At 40.5% G+C, this 22987-nt stretch overlaps 2 protein-coding genes across 3 annotated transcripts in view; both read left to right on the top strand.

The window, feature by feature from the left end:
- Positions 1-22987, top strand: part of LOC125376054 (multiple epidermal growth factor-like domains protein 10) — a 184177-nt gene that overhangs the window by 74295 nt on the left and 86895 nt on the right. The window lies entirely within an intron of this gene.
- LOC124147527 overlaps positions 1-22987 on the top strand; it is a 42841-nt gene that overhangs the window by 5243 nt on the left and 14611 nt on the right. The window contains exons 2-10 of one of the 2 annotated variants that reach the window (XM_048387363.1): positions 9558-9701; positions 10695-10910; positions 11174-11371; positions 13050-13193; positions 14842-14985; positions 15772-15915; positions 17551-17694; positions 20443-20586; positions 21373-21516. In XM_048387363.1, coding sequence (XP_048243320.1) covers positions 9558-9701; positions 10695-10910; positions 11174-11371; positions 13050-13193; positions 14842-14985; positions 15772-15915; positions 17551-17694; positions 20443-20586; positions 21373-21516 — 1422 coding nt within the window. The remainder of the gene's footprint in view (positions 1-9557; positions 9702-10694; positions 10911-11173; positions 11372-13049; positions 13194-14841; positions 14986-15771; positions 15916-17550; positions 17695-20442; positions 20587-21372; positions 21517-22987) is intronic. The other variant, XM_048387364.1, reaches the window with a different exon arrangement.

Genomic DNA, 22987 nt, shown 5'->3' with positions numbered 1-22987 from the left:
ATCATGGTAACACAGGTACTGTTTTTGACCTTTGACAACACCTAAAAAAATTGTGGAGGTGCATGATTAAGTAAACGAGTTGCGTTTGATGTTTCACGTGAAAATGTACCGTAAAGTTTCTACTTGACATGACTCGTGAACGAGATCAGTAGCGGGTATAACCGCCGCGTGCCCGGATGACGCATTCCACCCTACATTTCATGCCTCTAGTCAGTCGTTGGATCTGTTGATGGGTCAACAACAACCACAGTCGGTTTAATGTTTCAGTGCCTCAAATTCAAACTCTCGTTCTTCCATCAGTGACGTGGAGCAGAAAGCGACTTTCGTCTCCAAGTTCTCAGTTTCCAGTTCTGTCTCGCTAAACACCATGCTAAACGAGCAGCTTTGTGGTGATCTCTCAACAAGGGACGCCTTATGACTCGTCTAGCCCTGTCCTGTTGTGTTTAGCCGGTTCCTGGCGGTTACGGTGCTAAAACCACAGCTGTTTCCGACGTGTACTTGTAAAAAACGGTTCTCGGCGTATGAGACGACAAACGTCCCTGTTTTGTCGATGTGTCATCACGGGAGGTCTTCCGGATATTGGACGGTGCTGTACATCACCACTCTGAGCATGTTTCCAGACTAAACGGCTTACAACAGTGTGATGATACCCCAAATTCCGACCAACGGCATTACAAGACATTCCTGCGTTATGCATGCCGATTTTTTGCGATCTTGCGGCGTTTGAAAATCGCCTTTGTGAAATGGTCACACAATGTCATGGAATAACTTTTTAAAAGCGAGGTTAAGAAAGCAATTTTAACGTTTAGATATACTGCTTTTAGATATACTCGAGGGTAGCATGCTGGACGGGCATACCATGCACGGCACGTGAACATTCTTCACACATAGCTGATTACATCATCTCGAGAAAACATAATTTTTGCCGTAATTATATCTTTCATGACTGCTACTAATATTGGGACCAAACAATAATGAAATATATTAGGGTGTGCTTAACTTTTTTCATGGCAAGTTAACATTATATTTATTGGGGGCATGGATGGCCCCGTCGTCTAAGGCGCCGAGATTCGCCGTGCAGAGTTGCGTCCCTTGGGAACACAAGAAATCTATCATTGTGGGTTCGAATCCCCATTCCGCCCCGATTATACTTTTAGGTTTGTCAGCACCATACCCGTGCTCGTGGATTTCACCGAAATTGTAAACGTCTCAGACCTGCATCACTTCGGGCTTTCCTCACACATCAAGCTGAAACGCCGCGATATAACTGGAATAATGTTAAAAGCGGCGTTAAACCCAACTCACACACTTATCTTTATTGATGCTTCAAAGTGCATATTTGGCTGTGGGCAGCTCAGGTAAAAAAAAACGAAAGCATTCAATGTACCAAGAACTAGAACGATCGTTACCTTGATACCTTGTAAAAGCCTTTAAGTGTATTACTTTGCATGAAACATATCATTATTAGCGGAAAACTGTTTCCTTTTAGGGTTGACATTAACAGTGTTTACTTTCCTTGGATGTTAGACTTTAAATACAGTCGAACCTTGTTATGTCGAACTTGGTTGTGTCGAAATCCTAGTACCCAAGTACCCAAATTAGGCCTCAATTCCCCTAATGTCCCGAACCATGGATAACTCGAACTTTTTCCAGGTCCCCATGGGTTCAGCATAATGAGGTTTGACTATATGTCACGATTGATTGCGAATCTGACGAACTGACCCAGCATCTGCCATTTGTCGAAAGATTGTGACATTAGAACACCTTGTGATTCTGCAGGCATTGTGATACAGCCGGTCTGGGTTGTAAGAGAAAGACAGCTTAAAGAACTTTGACAGAACGTTACCTTTACCATTTAAGGCAATGTCACCTGTCGGAGAATACTAACGATATCAAAACGTTCGGGTAGAATGTACCATGTTTGTGCCTATCGTTTTGTATCGTAGCGAGTCATATATATTTATACAGCTGTTCTTGTATTTAGGTACGACAGTTTGCTGATGCGCCCATCTTTTCACCTGGTATCATCACTTGTTGATAGTGATTCATAATCAGATGCCCATGAAGTCGTTATCGAATATCTTGCTTCTGTTAAAAGCCGGACTGGATATAAGTTTCCTGAGTCTTTCTTCCTCGTTAGATCTGACTAATTTAACATCAACACGCTTTCTGGGTTCTTTTCAAAATTGCTGGTAGCCATCTTTCTCAAATCTGTGTTCAGCCTTATAAAGGGGTTCCATCCAAAGGCTTTTGTGTATTTTCTTTAGTTTCATGCCTAACGATAGATATAACTGGAGATTTCTGTAGTGAACTATATATTTTGTCTTATCAATAAAATTTGGTACGAGTTTTTCTACGTTAGCTAACCTAGTATTTGCCATCAAGGAGTATTGATATTCCGACATCCAATCTTTATTCACCATTAATCTTTCAGGAGCTAGCGGATAACTGTTATGGTCAACGAATTGGGATATTCCAAGATAACTTCTAGTATGTACCCTTTATTCACATTGAAATCATTCGCATCAATATCAATCCACTCAAAACCACCCGTGGGTAAAGGTTGACTCAAAGCCCATCCGTACAAATTGTTGGCGTCGAGATATAATATGTGCGTATCAGGTTTACTCGGATCATATCCTCCCACCAATTTATTATTGGACTTAGAATACCTTTTAGCCGCCATCGATATACCACCTCTTAATCCTTTCTCAATAAACAAGTGCATATCATAATCGGGGAGTAATTTTAGTTCTACATCGGTCTTCTTCAACATTGCATCCCACGATAGTCACAGACTGGAATAGTACCATGCCGGGTCCAAGCCGTATTGTTTTAAACATGTCTTTCTAGATATCTCGAAAATGTAGGCGAATACATGGGTTTTTAAGAACAGATCGTGATAATCACCTTAATTCTTACATCCTAATTTATCCCAGACCGTCAGAGCGTGTTAATAATCGGCATCAGTTATTTAATATTCTGTTAAGTCCCTACAGAATGATTCAAGGCGTGGCAATTTAGTTTTGTTGAATCTAGACCAGTCATTCATATATTCGTAAGGATATACACCTTTTCTCAACAGCAAATGACGAGTTATCCGATCGGTATATTGATTTGTTATTGCAAAGTTATCGGGATTGTTCGCATTAGCTAAATTATCCAGGGAAGATAACAGAAACTGTACGGAGTCTATGAATCTAAGTCCATTACTTTGTTTTGTTCTGGCTTTCCCATCCTTGTCCGTATGATGTATAGTTTCAGTCAACGAGAATGATATGTATTTTTTCATATTATTAGGAATGCACGTTGAGCCGACGTCGGTCTTTGAGATAGCTTGCATAATGAGATGTGAATCATATCCTCTTAGGTTGTGAAACATTACGAGGATGGGTATTGTTTGAAATTCATTTTTAGTTTCAAGTTACACTCGTTATGCGCGGCTCCCCGATAATTACCCGTGACGTGGCAATGATCTCTTACGGACTCCCCATTCAGGGGTTTATTACAAACATGACAACTTGTTGACTTCTTTGGGCCCTCCAACCATCCTTTATCATACACATGGGTTCCTTCCGCGATAAATATTCCCTGATTATTCTCTCTTCGTTTTGTAGATATTCTAGGAACTTTCCCGCTGCATCGGGACCTCTGTAAATCACGGGCGGGTTTGTTTTCCCATCATACCTTACAACTATATATCCAAACCCAAAAGGAATATGTTCTTGAGTTTTGTACGTAAAACTATCTTGAGTTTCGGTCGGTATTTTCTATAGGTAAGTGCTTCGAAGTCAGTGTAAATTATGTACGGTACTGGCATTCGATTACAATAATGTTCAAATTTTAGTATATTTTTTCCCTCTTCAGGCATATCAATCCCAATAGCAGTGTGTCCAACATAACACCTCTGCAGTCTTCCTTATGCGCTTCTAATAGATCTTGTCTGCTGTACCCATGCAGGTATCTTTCACAGAAATATTTCTTTCCTGCTTGTTTTGTTTGATCGCATAATAGCCTGCTCAAACTCTTTATCCACGTTTAATGATATTTACCATCTTTTTCGATCAGAAATGAGTTGATTCCGGGAATATGTTCTGGGGTGGAGCTTATCTCGTGTACAACAATTCTTTTAGAAGAATGTCTGAAAACGTTTATCAATTTGTTAATATATAAGGTCTATCCGGATTTTTGTCTATGGGGAACAATGCAGATCTTATCATCATTCTGAAACAGTCATCGCCTTTATTTTTTACATTAATTATGGCTTTTTTCTCTTTATAATACGAGGGTAAATCTATATAAGATCTACCTTTAAAGGCATATAATTTGCTATATCTAAATATAAACTATCGATTTTATCCAAACCCCAAACCGAACCTCTATTAGTCCAGCGTTCTAAAGTTCCCTGTATCCGTTTAATTGATTTATCTAATGATGTGCTTATAGTATCGGATTCGGTTATAACTTCTTGATTACTTCAGAAATAAGGGTCGGTATATTCAGCGCTTTCGTCTGCGTTACTTTTACTCAATGACATTTTACTCATGTGGTATTTTATACTATTTAAATCATCTAAGTCCTCGTTAATGGGCTTAACATCATTAAAATCCATGTTGGAATTAGTATCCATCTTCAAACCTCTTAGATAATTACCAACGCCGGCTGTAGGTACAGATCTTAACTCATCAACTGATTGATTTTTATTATCAACAACTGATTTATCAACATTTAGTAAATCAATCAATTCAGCTTTTCTCATTCGAGAATAACCTCTAGGCCCACTTTTGTTCGCTTCAGCTTTGATTTCTCTAACAGTCTTGGGTTTGTTGTATTCCAAACCGAGTATATCAATCAATTCAGCTTTTCTCAATCGAGAATATCCATGTAGATCACGTTGTTTTGCCAAAGCCTTCAACTCTCTGACAAAAACCATTGTGATTTTATGGTAGGAGGTTGCTGATGCATTAGGTAACCGATTCTATATTCCGCTCGACTTTGAATTACTAGATAGTCACATGCCCTTTTATCAAGCATCCCTAGGCGATAGGTTAGAATACAAACTCCCTTTTAATGACTAAAGCAGAGTGATCAAAGCTGCTGAAGATGCTACTAGCTATTGTGTAGCTGATCGAGCATCTGGTTAGTCCAGTGGATAGGGCGTCTGGGTAGTGTAGCTCATCGAACGTCTGGTTAGTGGAGCTGATGGAGCGTCTGGTTAGTGGAACTGATGGAGCGCCTGGTTAGTGTAGCTGATGGAGCGTCTGGGTGGTGTAGCTGATGTAGTGTCTGGGTGGTGCAACAGATGGAGCGTCTGGTTAGTGGAGCTGATGGAGCATCTGGGTAGTGGAGCTGATGGAGCGTCTGGGTAGTGGAACAGATGGAGCATCTGGTTAGTGGAGCAGATGGAGCATCTGGTTAGTGCAGCTGATGGAGCATCTGGGTAGTGGAGCTGATGGAGCGTCTGGGTAGTGGAACAGATGGAGCATCTGGTTAGTGGATTAGTGGAGCTGATGGAGCGTCTGGTTAGTGGAGCTGATGGAGCGTCTGGGTAGTGGAACAGATGGAGCGTCTGGTTACTGTAGCTGATGGAGCGTCTGGTTAGTGGAACAGATGGAGCGTCTGGGTGGTTGAGCTGATGGAGCGTCTGGGTAGTGGAGCTGATGGAGCATCTGGTTAGTGGAACAGATGGAGCATCTGGTTAGTGGAACAGATGGAGCGTCTGGGTGGTTGAGCTGATGGAGCGTCTGGTTAGTGGAGCTGATGGAGCATCTGGTTAGTGGAACAGATGGAGCGTCTGGGTGGTTGAGCTGATGGAGCGTCTGGGTGGTGGAGCTGATGGAGCATCTGGTTAGTGGAGCTGATGGAGCGTCTGGTTAGTGGAACAGATGGATCGTCTGGGTGGTTGAGCTATTGGAGCGTCTGGGTAGTGGAGCTGATGGAGCATCTGGTTAGTGGAGCTGATGGAGCGTCTGGTTAGTGGAACAGATGGAGCTTCAGGGTGGTTGAGCTGATGGAGCATCTGGTTAGTGGAGCTGATGGAGCGTCTGGTTAGTGGATCGGATGGAGCATCTGGGTAGTGGAACAGATGGAGCATCTGGTTAGTGGAGCTGATGGACCGTCTGGTTAGTGGAGCTGATGGAGCGTCTGGTTAGTGGAGCTGATGGAGCATCTGGTTAGTGGAGCGTCTGGTTAGTGGAGCTGATGGAGCATCTGGTTAGTGGAGCTGATGGAGCGTCTGGTTAGTGGAACAGATGGATCGTCTGGGTGGTTGAGCTATTGGAGCGTCTGGGTAGTGGAGCTGATGGAGCATCTGGTTAGTGGAGCTGATGGAGCGTCTGGTTAGTGGAACAGATGGAGCGTCAGGGTGGTTGAGCTGATGGAGCATCTGGTTAGTGGAGCTGATGGAGCGTCTGGTTAGTGGATCGGATGGAGCATCTGGGTAGTGGAACAGATGGAGCATCTGGTTAGTGGAGCTGATGGAGCGTCTGGTTAGTGGAGCTGATGGAGCGTCTGGTTAGTGGAGCTGATGGAGCATCTGGTTAGTGGAGCGTCTGGTTAGTGGAGCTGATGGAGCATCTGGTTAGTGGAGCTGATGGAGCGTCTGGGTAGTGGAGCTGATGGAGCGTCTGGTTAGTGGAGCTGATGGAGCGTCTGGTTAGTGGAGCTGATGGAGCATCTGGTTAGTGGAGCTGATGGAGCGTCTGGTTAGTGGAGCTGATGGAGCGTCTGGTTAGTGGAGCTGATGAAGCGTCTGGTTAGTGGAGCTGATGGAGCATCTGGTTAGTGGAGCTGATGGAGTGTCATGGTAGTGGAACAGATGGAGCGTCTTGTTAGTGGGACAGATGGAGCGTCTGGGTAGTGGAACAGATGGAGCGTGTGGTTAATGGAGCTGATGGAGCATCTGGTTAGTGGAGCTGATGGAGCATCTGGTTAGTGCAGCTGATGAAGCGTCTGGGTGGTTGAGCTGATGGAGCATCTGGGTAGTGGAGCTGATGGAGCATCTGGTTAGTGGAGCTGATGGAGCATCTGGTTAGTGGAGCTAATGGAGCGTCTGGGTGGTTGAGCTGATGGAGCGTCTGGGTGGTTGAGCTGATGGAGCGTCTGGTTAGTGGGACAGATGGAGCATCTGGGTAGTGGAACAGATGGAGCGTCTGGGTAGTGGGACAGATGGAGCATCTGGTTAGTGGAGCTGATGGAGCCTCTGTGTAGTGGAGCTGATGGAGCCTCTGTGTAGTGGAGCTGATGGAGCGTCTGGGTAGTGGAACAGATGGAGCTTCTGGTTAGTGGAGCTGATGAGCTTCTGGGTAATGGAGCTGATGGAGCATCTGGGTTGTGGAGCTGATAGAGGTGGGTGAGGTGAAATGGGGATTAACGTCGCGTCCAAGATAATTGCACTTATATAACGACGTGCATGTACGTGTGTGTGTTTGTGTGACTGCTTGTACTAGTCCGGACTGATGCCGATTTATAGTGCTAGCTCACTGAGATACCATGCCGCAGTTTAACATGAATACCCCACTCAGACACAGTATTCTAATCCCGAGCCGACCAGTCCTTGTTTTAGCCCTTTAATGCCGAACACCAGACAGGGTAACAGCAAGTACCATCTTTTAACGTCTCTTGGTATGACGCGGCCGGGGATCGAACCCCGGACCTTCCGCTCTCCGGGCGGACGCTCTACCACTAGACCACGGAGGCGGTCTGGAGTTGGTAGAGCATCTGATTAATGGAGCTGATGGAGCATCTGATTAATGGAGCTGATGGAGCATCTGGTTAGTGGAGCTGATGGAGCATCTGGTTAGTGGAGCTGATGGAGTGTCTGGGTAGTGGAGCTGAATGAGCGTCTGGTTAGTGGAGCTGATGGAGCGTCTGGGTAGTGGAGTCGATAGATCGTAGAAAGTGGGCGTGATTCCATCTCAAGAAGATGTAGACTCTACACGAACTTTGTATAAACATGGTGTACTGACAAGCATATGCACATGGCATGTAGATGGACTACTGTCTAAGTTATCATTTGTTGACTGATTATTGAACTGATATGGATACTCACTTTGCAAAGTGTTTACCATGCATATTGTACAAATATCGTATATTCCACGTATTTACAGCTTAGTGGCACACTCGGATACAAATGTTGTGGGCTAGTTTCTAGTGTCAAGTGAGATGTTTATCAACATAGTCTACTTTTAAGTATATTGTCGTACAGAATCGAAATACGTGCACATGCCTATTGTGTGGAAACATTAACAAGAAATATAATGAGATAGATGAGGCATTTACGCTAGCTTGTGTGTCAAGAAACAGAGCTTGTGATGCTAATATTACAAATAATCATTAAGAACTACAGGCGACGGAACAATTTCATACATTTCTTTCACTTTTTAAAAGAAGAGGATGTCAGTTTAGCAACGATAGTTATGGAATACCAACTGAGTTGCAGATGGTATTCCTCAGTTTGTTTTTCATGAAAGTAAAATGTCAATTTGTCGAAAGATACATAATAGGTGGAATTGTTAAACAATGTGAGAATGGTATATGATAATGCAATTGTAGAAGATGTATCAGAATAAAAGTACACAGAACAATTGATGAACCAATCGTTAAATCTAACAAGGACAGCGTCACAATTGGCGTTAAATAGAAACCGTCCCAATAAACGTTTTAGAATTGGTTTAGATAAATGGAAAAATCCCACTTATAATATATTTTAAAGAATTTCATTACATAATTAGCCCCCATCCTTCAATATTTGTACATCTAAGAGGTAAGAATATGAGCGCTAACTTGTTCCTTAGACTCGGTCTCGAAGCTGGCTTTTGATATATTAACAGCTTTGCAAACAAGCATTTCACATAGCTGCGAACAATTCTCTCAGATACAGGCTGTGGAATCCGGAATAAAGACAGAGATCCCTTGCAACCTTTTCTCACTAGTTTCATTACAGAAGCCATGGGTATTAAGTGCAAACAAACATCTGTCCCTGACTTTTTTACGCTATTGTTTTTGCAAGTTTTTGAGAATACCAAGACTACTTGCAACTCACTGAGCTGTTGTCAATCCTACACCAAATACATGTACACATGTACCTTTGTCACAAATTGGGTTTATCCTTTCCTGCGAAATACATTTCACTTTGTCCTTACATACACGTCTTGTTAACTCAATTAAAGGTGTATGCAATCGTATTGTCTTGGGTCTCAGTTTGTTACTCGATGTGTCTGACTGGCTGACCACGCATCTCTATCTCGAATGTCAGAAATCTTCCTTCAAAGACATTCGAAAGCAAAACCAAATAGATTAGTAATTCGACCATCAGTCCAACAATTTCTTCGCCTTATGACACCCACACGTTATCAAGAACTAAAATGTGTTCGGCATCTGTTATATTTCATGTATGCCTTCAAGAACAGAAATGTACAAAATGAAACGTGAACCTATTTGTGAACTGATCGTATGCACTTCATTTATGTCGGTCAATGACCTTTCATACAATAAACATTGATTTTTATATTTTATATTAACCTGATCTAAGTTTGTTGTACGTGTTCATTACACAGGTACTACCTGCCAAGACGAAAGGTTTGGAGACATGTGTAGCTACTCCTGCCACTGTACTCCGCCCTGTGACCAGACAACTGGAGTCTGTAACGGTGCATGTGATCCTGGATGGTTTGGTGGGAATGGGCAAACCTGTCAGAGAGGTGAGTTTTCTTGCCACAAGAATCAGTTTTGATTTGGTCAATGATCAATGTTTCCATTGTGTTGAATAACATGTGGATGTTCAAAGGGACGATGCTATAATTAAGTGTATAAATATATATATATGTGTGTGTGTGTGTGTGTGTGCGTGCGTGCGTGCGTGCGTGTGCGTGCGTGTGTGCGTGCGTGCGTTAGTCCGTGTGAGCGAGCGTGTATGTGAGCGAGAGGGAGCGGGACAGAGGTGGTAGGTATCAGTTTTCTTAGAAGGCTGTCTCTACAAGAGCTACGGCGACTTATACGGAGACCTTCTCCGATCTGACTTCAGTCTTACATTTGTACTTGCCCAGTGTGGACGGGATACCTATCTGAAAATATTGAATACCTGCCACAGCTCTAGATCCATTTTCACATTCAAGACGGACGACAGTTTATATTCTTGAGTGCACTGACTTATTTTAGGACCTGTTTTTTATTGCTGTTGCCACTTATTTGGACTAATGTATTGCCTCTTGCGAATGTAAACTTTATCATTTTTCAATATAAGTTGCTAATTATTCACTGATCTTGTGTTGTTTTTTACTGATTTTTCAATTAGTTATGAATGAACCGATCTCACGGTTAACCGTTCAACATGGGGAATCGCCCTGTACGAATGTGCAGGAAAAAGCCTTAAATCCCATTTAGTTTCTTCCACTCAGGTAATATCACACTCATCCCATCTATAGTTTGTATATCAAACATATAAGATGCCACACGGTTGCTGACACCATAACTTGGCTGATCACATTCGTTGTAATTGGATGTCTTATGAGGTTTGAAATTTGAACTTTGTGTGAGACAGAGTCCTTTGGGATATATCCTTCAAACATTAACAATTTCCGGATGTCTGTGACATTTGTTTTTGCAAATATCACTGATCAGTTGAATCCAGCAAGATCAAATGCCAAGGAAGTTTGAAATACAATGTTAAAGTTAATTAAAAGCTTTAATTTAAGGGAACGTTGCCTACAACAAGACAGCCAAATCGTCCGGAACTGACTACGCACGTAACGGCTGGACTGCAGACAAAGTTGTGGATGGGAACCGGGACCAGGATGTGCTCCACAACTCCTGTTTTCACTCTCATTCTCGGAACTCTAAAGCTACGTTGACAGTGGACCTTGGCCAGCAGTACAGGATACACGACGTCAGGATATACAACCGGGCAGATTGTATGTATCAATCCAGACAGCGTTATTTGATTGATTGGGATATTACGTTGATGCATCACAAAGCATGTTAGTGTATGCCGATCAATAATAACTTAAAATGTTTCTTACACATTTGAACTGAATGTGGTCACGTGGTCTTGTTTGACGTTCCCACATGTTTAAGCAACAAGATGATTAGTATCATTTGATATGCTATTTGTCATTGTTCAAGAGCACATTGTCACCGTCATGCAGTGTGTCATTTATTTCATTGCCTGTTTTAGCTATTCTGCGGATCAGGACTGCTGTCCTCTCCCTGAGTAACTACAGCAGCTCCACACCCGGCGTCACCTGCTTCACCTTCTCCTCTGACACACCTCAAACACCCGACAGCGTGTACGACGTGACGTGTGACGGCACAGGGAGATACTTCACCATCACACACAGCACAAAGCTAAATCTGTGTGAGGTGGAAATTTATGGTATGGCGTGACAAAAGTTTTCATATACTGATATGTTGACTTGGTTGTAGAGTCTATCCACTATATAATCTATCTAGTGATGCCTAGAAGATAACCTGTGACGATCCGGGTAGAATTGATCTTCAGCAAGCCATGCTTGTTGGGAGGCGACTAACGGGATCGGGTGGTCAGGCTCGCTGACTTGGTTGATGCATGTCATCGTATCGATTGCGTATTGCGAATAGGTGGATCGATGTTATGATGTCAATCACGTGATTGTCTGTTCCAGACTAGATTTATGTACAGACAGCTTTCATATAGCTGGAATATTGCTGTGTGCGGAAATAAACAACAAACAAACAAAAGCTTAGCGGTGATACATATACTCTAGGAAGCGGTCAACCCAGAGCAACTCTAAACGTATTTTTATTTATGTTAGCCATACGTATAGGACACGGTAAACGGAGGAGCAGACAGAGAAAAGCTGTCAGTTTGGCCACAGGACTGATCACTGAATTAACCCCATTGGTAGAATATTTGCTCGGGGTACAATTTCACTTGTTCAATTTTGTATTGTCTCTATGTACACATTTCACGTTTTTAAATTTTAATTTCGGCCAAGGATTTGGAAATTATTAAAATCAGTGAAGTTGCTATGTTAACTTGTTTCGATGAGTGTGCACCCGACTATGGCTGTGATCGGAGAACGGGTTGTTGTGCAATTAAGTTGAGTAATTTTGGAGGACATTACCTCCAACAACCGACATATTTGAAGCCTCTATATATAAAGTCTCCGCCTCCTCTGTATTTTCGTATCAGGCTTTTTAATTGATCGACATGACTAAAGCTGAAATTAACCATATTTACGCGATGCTTTCGATATTTTGTGTACCAGATTTGTATTAACGATGTTACGATCAATCCAATTCTGCAAAGTCTATCGAAGGCACTTTACGATATCTTACAAAAGACGCATACATTCTTATGAACTGTCGTAACATAAAGCCTCCATGAAATAGGCAGGATCTTTACTGACAAAGAAAGAAGTTTCTTAAGCTACGTATTTAATGAAGCGCGGTGGAACAAAATCATGCAGATCCGACAGTAGTCAGTTATTCTTTATCTTTATCAATGCCTTTATTGATTCTGAATGTAAGCTTCAGTTTAAAGACACGCAAAAAGATATCAAATATGTACCACATCGCAACTGCACATGGAAATCTTACATGTTGACATGAGAAGATATGTGTAGCAATAACATTAGTACATGCTATATCGTATGCGGCAAGATAGTCAGTCGATTGACAAGTTGACTTCAGATCAAAGTAGCAAATACTTTTAAGTGAGACGACATAACTGATAAGATAGAACAATCAATTATCGTATGTGGTGAGGTGAGGTGAAATGGGTTTTAATGTCCAAGATTATTGCGCTTATATAGCGACGTGCATGTAAGTTTGTGTGTGTGTGTGTGTGTGTGTGTGTGTGTGTGTGTGTGTGTGTGTGTGTGTGTGTGTGTGTGTGTGTGTGTGTTGCTGCATTAATTTACAATAATAATTTAGAAAACATTACCTCTAATGCTATCCTGTTTTATCTGTGTTGTATAACATTTAAAACTTGATAATAAAAGCAAGTCATAATCCTATAAAATAGCAATGGATGTTTGTAATGTGTTTATGTCTTTGTGATTGCTCCACAGTGTGCTCAAGTGGAAGTTACGGACAGAACTGCAGCAACGCTTGTACTGACAGGAAGTGTACAGGAGACTCGCCATGTGATCACGTACGGGGGGCATGTGTTTCCGGGTGTGAGCCAGGGTGGATGGGTCAGGATTGTGTAGCAGGTAAGCCTCTGAATGTACATGTTTCCTTTACAGTCAAACATTCAACAGTGATATAAACCTACAACCCTGTGATCGAACCAGCGACACTTGTGAATTACCAAACTTAACTTACTCAGACTGTTTATGCATAAATTAAAATGTTGGAACAAGAATCAGATTACTAAACTAACATTCATTACAATTAACTATGTGAACCTTCAAAACAAGAACCTATTATTACCTGCTCAAAACAATGTTTAGTGTTCAATAAAACCCACACGAAACGTCACATCGATTAATGTTTTGGTTGCGACCATTATAGACCAGCAAGAACGCGTTTGTTTATTAATTTGTTGTGTAACGTTGCAAAGAGCAATATGTCACAATTCATACAAATTGTTATAAGGGATTCCTCAAGTTGCCACACATCTTTACAATCCCATCTGAGCCAACTCTAAACTGCATTATCTGTATTAAAGTACCTGCAACAACTGTAGCAGTTGTAAGGAAAAGATCAGTTTCGTTCAAACGTTGATGAATTACTGCGAACACTTCAATAGCCCCGTTAGGGGTCTTATTTTTTCAATTGCAAAGCGATTTCAGCATCAGCCATTTAGAGCATGAGCACAATCAAATGCTGACGTCGCAAGCTGATATACCCACAATACCTTTGTACGCTTGTATTCATTATATTTTTGTCCGTTAACTGAATAATAACCGCATTGCAAGTCATGTATTTAGAATGGGCCATTCGGGAATACAATCGCTTAGAAACTAGGATACGTGGGTGATGACAAGAGAACAATCCACATCATTGGGATTTGTTGTCTGCTAGGACAAGCATTGAAACAGCTTAATCACCTTTGGACCCGTGGAGATCCGAGTCAGAATAGGTCTTCCGCAGCCCATGCTTGCCATAAGGAGGCGACTATGCTTGTCATAAGAGACTAACGGCATCGAGTGGTCAGGCTCGTTGACTTGGTTTATGCATGTCATCGTATCCCAATTGCGTAGATCGATGCGTGTGATGTCAATCACTGGACTGTCTGGACCAGACTCGATTATTAACGGAACCGCCATCATATAGTTGGAATATTGCTGAGTACGACGTAAAGGAACAAACACACAACCAAACGTAATCACCATTGGGAATATTCAATGTCGACAAGTTCGGGATAGCAGTGACTTACTATTCCGTATAATATACAAGTGATCTAAAATCTATAAAGTTCCTTCATGAAACAAATACTATCCGTAAAAATGTCATATCAAATAGCATTTTAACATGGTATCATAAGCCGAGGGCTGCTGATGGCTTTCGTTTTGATGTTTGTTTCTTTCTTTCTTTATTATTAAACGCCGCACTCAGCAATATTCCAGCTACATGTATATGACGGCGATCTGTAAATAATCGCCTTTCTATGGCAAGCATGGTTTGTTTTCGTTTGAAATTAATGGGACATAGATTATTCATACATTTCATCAATAACCATTCAGAAAACTTAACTCTAATATTATCCTGTTTCATCAAACCTTGGCGATGGCATGGACACATTTACTTTTATACCAGTGTTAAATAACATTTAAGATGTGAATTCAAACATGTAAACATCACACAAATAGCAATGACTTTTTGTAATGTGTTTGTAACTTAGTGATTTCTCCACAGCATGCTCAGAGGGAAGTTATGGGCAGAACTGCAGCAACGCTTGTACTCAGAGGAAGTGTGCAGGAGACTCGCCATGTGATCACGTACGAGGGACATGTGTTTCCGGGTGTGAGCCAGGGTGGATGGGGCAAGACTGTATAGGAGGTAAGCCTCTAAATGTACATGTTTACTTTACAGGCAAACATTCAACAGTGATATTAACCTATCAATTCTGTGATCGAACCAGCGACACTTGTAAATGACCAATCTTAACTTTACCATTCAATGATGTACTCAGACTGTTTATACATAAATTAAAAGGTTGGAACTAGGATTTAGATTATTAAACCAACATTCATTACATTTAATTATCTATACCTTTGAAAAACGAACCTTATTATTATTAGCTCAAAACAATGTTAATGTCCAATAAAACCCACACGAACGATCACATCGATTTATATTTGTGCTGCGACCATTATATTTAGCAAGAACACGTTTGTTTATTTGTTTGTTGTAAGGAATTGTCATGAGGAACAACTTCTCACGTGGTGACTTATTAGTCCATATAATATACTTAATATACAAGTGATCTAAAATGCACATCACAAATTTAATGACTGATTGAAGCAGGTATAAAGTTCCTTCGAAAAAACAAAACTTATCCGCATACAATTCTATATCAAATAGTCACCCTCTAGCTGATGCCTGGTGATGGCTTTCGTTTGAGATTAATGGGAGATAAATTGTTCATACATTTAAACAATAACCCTTCAGAGAACATTACCTCTAATGTTATCCTGTTTTTTCAAGCCTTGCCCACGGCATTGACGCCATTTACATTTATACCACTATTAAATAACATCAAAGATTTCAATTAAAAGAAGAAATAATCACACAAAATAGCAATGGCTTTTGTAATGTTTTTGTGCCTCTGTGATTGTTCCACAGTGTGCTCAAATGGAAGGTATGGACAGAACTGCAGCAACGCTTGTACTGACAGGAAGTGTGCAGGAGACTCGCCATGTGATCACGTACGGGGGACATGTGTTTCCGGGTGTGAGCCAGGGTGGATGGGTCAAGATTGTATAGGAGGTAAGCCTCTAAATGTTAATGTTTACTTTACAGGCAAACATTCAACAGTGATATTAACTTATCAATTCTGTGATCGAACCAGCGACACCTGTACATGCCCAAACTTAACTTTACTATTCAATTATGTACTCAGACTGTTTATACATGAATTAAAAGATGGGAACTAGGATTTAGATTAGTAAACCAACATTCATTACATTTAATTATCTATACCTTTGAAAAGCGAACCTGCTCAAAACAATGTTTATTGTCCAATAAAACACAAACGAACGGTCACATCAATTTATTTTGGCGCTGCGACCATTATATTTAGCAAGAACACGTTTGTTTATTTGTTTGTTGTAACGCTGCAATGAGCAATATGTCACCAGAAATTGTCATGAGGAACAACTTTTCACGTTGGCACGCATCTTTAAAATCCAATCGTACGACAAGCACGGATTGCTTTGAACTTGTCAAGAAAGGAATATTTTAACTTATTAATGTACCGTTTGGCGTCGTATTCTTTCAATTGCAAAGCGAGTTCACCATCAGCCATTAAGAGCATAAGCAAAATCAAATGCTTGTGTCTCAAGCCAATATCCCCACAATAACCTTCTACGCTAGTATTCATTATGTTTATGTCCGCTAACAGAATGATATCCACATGCCAAGTCATTTTTTCAGTATGGGCCATTCGGGAATACTATCGCTTAGAAACTCGAATAAGTGGGTGAGCACATTAGAACAATCCACACAATTGGAATTTGTTGTCCACTAGGACAAGCATTGAAACAGCTTAATCACCTTTGGACCCGTGGAGTCCCGAGTCAGAATAGGTCTTCCGCAGCCCATGCTTGCCATAAGGAGGCGACTATGCTTGTCGTAAGAGACTAACGGGATAGAGTGGTCAGGCTCGTTGACTTGGTTTATGCATGTCATCGTATCCCAATTGCGTAGATCGATGCGTGTGATGTCAATCACTGGACTGTCTGGACCAAACTCGATTATTAACAGACCGCCATCATATAGCTGGAATATTGCTGAGTACGACGTAAAGGAACAAACACACAACCAAACGTAATCACCATTGGGAATATTCAATGTCGACAAGTTCGGGATAGCAGTGACTTACTATTCCGTATAATATACATAATATACAAGTGATCTAAAATGCACATCACTGGTGTACTAACTGATCCAAACAGATATAAAGTTCCTTTCTGAAACAAATACTATCCGTACAAATGTCATATCAAATAGCATTTAACCATCGTATCATTAGCCGATGGCTGCTGATGGCTTTCGTTTTGATGTTTGTTTGTTACTTTCTTTATTGTTAAACGCCGCACTCAGCAATATTCCAGCTACATGTATATGACGGCGATCTGTAAATAATCGCCTTTCTATGGCAAGCATGGTTTGTTTTCGTTTGAAATTAATGGGACATAGATTATTCATACATTTCATCAATAAACATTCAGAAAACTTTACTCTAATATTATCCTGTTTCATCAAACCTTGGCGATGGCATGGATACATTTACTTTTATACCAGTGTTAAATAACATTTAAGATGTGAATTCAAACAAGTAAACATCACACAAATAGCAATGCCTTTTTGTAATGTGTTTGTAACTTAGTGATTTCTCCACAGCATGCTCAGAGGGAAGTTATGGGCAGAACTGCAGCAACGCCTGTACTAAGAGGAAGTGTGCAGGAGACTCGCCATGTGATCACGTACGGGGGACATGTGTTTCCGGGTGTGAGCCAGGGTGGATGGGGCAAGACTGTACAGGAGGTAAGCCTCTAAATGTACATGTTTACTTTACAGGCAAACATTCAACAGTGATATTAACCTATCAATTCTGTGATCCAACCAGCGACACTTGTAAATGACCAATCTTAACTTTACCATTCAATGATGTACTCAGACTGTTTATACATAAATTAAAAGGTTGGAACTAGGATTTAGATTATTAAACCAACATTCATTACATTTAGTTATCTATACCTTTGAAAAACGAACCTTATTATTATTAGCTCAAAACAATGTTAATGTCCAATAAAACCCACACGAACGATCACATCGATTTATATTTGTGCTGCGACCATTATATTTAGCAAGAACACGTTTGTTTATTTGTTTGTTGTAAGGAATTGTCATGAGGAACAACTTCTCACATGGTGACTTATTAGTCCATATAATATACTTAATATACAAGTGATCTAAAATGCACATCGCTAATTTAATGACTGATTGAAGCAGGTATAAAGTCCCTTTGAAAAACAAAACTTATCCGCATACAATTCTATATCAAATAGTCACCCTCTAGCTGATGCCTGGTGATGGCTTTCGTTTGAGATTAATGGGAGATAGATTGTTCATACACTTAAACAATAACCCTTCAGAGAACATTACCTCTAATGTTATCCTGTTTTTTTCAAGCCTTGGCCACGGCATTGACGCCATTTACATTTATACCACTATTAAATAACATCAAAGATTTCAATTAAAAGAAGAAATAATCACACAAAATAGCAATGGCTTTTGTAATGTTTTATTGTGCCGCTGTGATTGTTCCACAGTGTGCTCAAATGGAAGCTATGGACAGAACTGCAGCAACGCTTGTACTGACAGGAAGTGTGCAGGAGACTCGCCATGTTTTACATTTTGAGTTTAACATTGGAATATATATCGAAAGTCTTGTGCTACGTGTTCAACGTAGCGAATATCCTGTCGGAGAAATACGATATACTCTAGCAGCTGTGCCTGTTTTAAACTATAGCATGTTTTTTTTTCATTTTCTATTTTCCTATTCGTTAGATACATATCATATTCATTCGTTACGTATTCTTTGCAGTCTATTCTATAATGTTACAGCTTGTGATAAAGAACATTACGGAGCTAACTGTAAGAAGACCTGTGCCTCCAGACACTGTGAGTGAGTGAGTGAGTTGGGTTTAACGCCGCTTTTAACAGTATTCCAGTTATATCAAGGCGTGTCAGCTTAATGTGGGAGGAAAGCCCGAAGTGATGGAGGTCTCAGACGTTTACCACTTCGGTGAAACCCACGAGCACGGGTATGGTGCTGACAAACCTAGAAACATAATTGGGGCGAACCGGGATTCGAACCCACAATCATAGGTTTCTGGCGTGCCCAAGGGACGCAACTCTGCACAGCGAATCGCGGCGCCTTAGACGACTGGGCCACCCGTGCCCCCTCCAGACACTGGATTTATTTTTGCACTGCGACCATTATATTTAGCAAGAACACGTTTGTTTATTTGTTTGTTGTAACGCTGCAATGAGCAATATGTCACCAGAAATTGTCATGAGGAACAACTTTTCACGTTGGCACGCATCTTTACAATCCAATCGTACGACAAGCACGGATTGCTTTAAACTTGTCAAGAGAGGAATACTTTAACTTATTAATGTACCGTTTGGCGTCATATTCTTTCAATTGCAAAGCGATTTCACCATCAGCCATTAAGAGCATAAGCAAAATCAAATGCTTGTGTCTCAAGCCGATATGCCCACAATAACCTTCTACGCTAGTATTCATTATGTTTATGTCCGCTAACAGAATGATATCCACATGCCAAGTCATTTTTTCAGTATGGGCCATTCGGGAATACTATCGCTTAGAAACTCTAATAAGTGGGTGAGCACATTAGAACAATCCACACAATTGGAATTTGTTGTCCACTAGGACAAGCATTGAAACAGCTTAATCACCTTTGGACCCGTGGAGTCCCGAGTCAGAATAGGTCTTCCGCAGCCCATGCTTGCCATAAGGAGGCGACTATGCTTGTCGTAAGAGACTAACGGGATCGAGTGGTCAGGCTCGTTGACTTGGTTTATGCATGTCATCGTATCCCAATTGCGTAGATCGATGCGTGTGATGTCAATCACTGGACTGTCTGGACCAAACTCGATTATTAACAGACCGCCATCATATAGCTGGAATATTGCTGAGTACGACGTAAAGGAACAAACACACAACCAAACGTAATCACCATTGGGAATATTCAATGTCGACAAGTTCGGGATAGCAGTGACTTACTATTCCGTATAATATACAAGTGATCTAAAATCTATAAAGTTCCTTCATGAAACAAATACTATCCGTAAAAATGTCATATCAAATAGCATTTTAACATGGTATCATAAGCCGAGGGCTGCTGATGGCTTTCGTTTTGATGTTTGTTTGTTTCTTTCTTTATTGTTAAACGCCGCACTCAGCAATATTCCAGCTACATGTATATGACGGCGATCTGTAAATAATCGCCTTTCTATGGCAAGCATGGTTTGTTTTCGTTTGAAATTAATGGGACATAGATTATTCATACATTTCATCAATAACCATTCAGAAAACTTAACTCTAATATTATCCTGTTTCATCAAACCTTGGCGATGGCATGGACACATTTACTTTTATACCAGTGGTAAATAACATTTAAGATGTGAATTCAAACATGTAAACATCACACAAATAGCAATGACTTTTTGTAATGTGTTTGTAACTTAGTGATTTCTCCACAGCATGCTCAGAGGGAAGTTATGGGCAGAACTGCAGCAACGCTTGTACTCAGAGGAAGTGCGCAGGAGACTCGCCATGTGATCACGTACGAGGGACATGTGTTTCCGGGTGTGAGCCAGGGTGGATGGGGCAAGACTGTATAGGAGGTAAGCCTCTAAATGTACATGTTAACTTTACAGGCAAACATTCAACAGTGATATTAACCTATCAATTCTGTGATCGAACCAGCGACACTTGTAAATGACCAATCTTAACTTTACCATTCAATGATGTACTCAGACTGTTTATACATAAATTAAAAGGTTGGAACTAGGATTTAGATTATTAAACCAACATTCATTACATTTAATTATCTATACCTTTGAAAAACGAACCTTATTATTATAAGCTCAAAACAATGTTAATGTCCAATAAAACCCACACGAACGATCACATCGATTTATATTTGTGCTGCGACCATTATATTTAGCAAGAACATGTTTGTTTATTTGTTTGTTGTAAGGAATTGTCATGAGGAACAACTTCTCACGTGGTGACTTATTAGTCCATATAATATACTTAATATACAATTGATCTAAAATGCACATCACAAATTTAATGACTGATTGAAGCAGGTATAAAGTTCCTTCGAAAAAACAAAACTTATCCGCATACAATTCTATATCAAATAGTCACCCTCTAGCTGATGCCTGGTGATGGCTTTCGTTTGAGATTAATGGGAGATAAATTGTTCATACATTTAAACAATAACCCTTCAGAGAACATTACCTCTAATGTTATCCTGTTTTTTCAAGCCTTGCCCACGGCATTGACGCCATTTACATTTATACCACTATTAAATAACATCAAAGATTTCAATTAAAAGAAGAAATAATCACACAAAATAGGAATGGCTTTTGTAATGTTTTTGTGCCTCTGTGATTGTTCCACAGTGTGCTCAAATGGAAGGTATGGACAGAACTGCAGCAACGCTTGTACTGACAGGAAGTGTGCAGGAGACTCGCCATGTGATCACGTACGGGGGACATGTGTTTCCGGGTGTGAGCCAGGGTGGATGGGTCAAGATTGTATAGGAGGTAAGCCTCTAAATGTTAATGTTTACTTTACAGGCAAACATTCAACAGTGATATTAACTTATCAATTCTGTGATCGAACCAGCGACACCTGTACATGCCCAAACTTAACTTTACTATTCAATTATGTACTCAGACTGTTTATACATGAATTAAAAGATGGGAACTAGGATTTAGATTAGTAAACCAACATTCATTACATTTAATTATCTATACCTTTGAAAAGCGAACCTGCTCAAAACAATGTTTATTGTCCAATAAAACACAAACGAACGGTCACATCAATTTATTTTGGCGCTGCGACCATTATATTTAGCAAGAACACGTTTGTTTATTTGTTTGTTGTAACGCTGCAATGAGCAATATGTCACCAGAAATTGTCATGAGGAACAACTTTTCACGTTGGCACGCATCTTTAAAATCCAATCGTACGACAAGCACGGATTGCTTTGAACTTGTCAAGAAAGGAATATTTTAACTTATTAATGTACCGTTTGGCGTCGTATTCTTTCAATTGCAAAGCGAGTTCACCATCAGCCATTAAGAGCATAAGCAAAATCAAATGCTTGTGTCTCAAGTCAATATCCCCACAATAACCTTCTACGCTAGTATTCATTATGTTTATGTCCGCTAACAGAATGATATCCACATGCCAAGTCATTTTTTCAGTATGGGCCATTCGGGAATACTATCGCTTAGAAACTCGAATAAGTGGGTGAGCACATTAGAACAATCCACACAATTGGAATTTGTTGTCCACTAGGACAAGCATTGAAACAGCTTAATCACCTTTGGACCCGTGGAGTCCCGAGTCAGAATAGGTCTTCCGCAGCCCATGCTTGCCATAAGGAGGCGACTATGCTTGTCGTAAGAGACTAACGGGATAGAGTGGTCAGGCTCGTTGACTTGGTTTATGCATGTCATCGTATCCCAATTGCGTAGATCGATGCGTGTGATGTCAATCACTGGACTGTCTGGACCAAACTCGATTATTAACAGACCGCCATCATATAGCTGGAATATTGCTGAGTACGACGTAAAGGAACAAACACACAACCAAACGTAATCACCATTGGGAATATTCAATGTCGACAAGTTCGGGATAGCAGTGACTTACTATTCCGTATAATATACATAATATACAAGTGATCTAAAATGCACATCACTGGTGTACTAACTGATCCAAACAGATATAAAGTTCCTTCATGAAACAAATACTATCCGTACAAATGTCATATCAAATAGCATTTAACCATCGTATCATTAGCCGATGGCTGCTGATGGCTTTCGTTTTGATGTTTGTTTGTTACTTTCTTTATTGTTAAACGCCGCACTCAGCAATATTCCAGCTACATGTATATGACGGCGATCTGTAAATAATCGCCTTTCTATGGCAAGCATGGTTTGTTTTCGTTTGAAATTAATGGGACATAGATTATTCATACATTTCATCAATAAACATTCAGAAAACTTT

Source organism: Haliotis rufescens, unplaced genomic scaffold, assembly GCF_023055435.1.
Source record: "Haliotis rufescens isolate VD_foot unplaced genomic scaffold, xgHalRufe1.0.p SCAF_7, whole genome shotgun sequence".
In the NCBI taxonomy this organism is placed as follows: Eukaryota; Metazoa; Mollusca; class Gastropoda; order Lepetellida; family Haliotidae; genus Haliotis; species Haliotis rufescens.
This window is presented reverse-complemented; position numbering and strand designations above follow the sequence as displayed.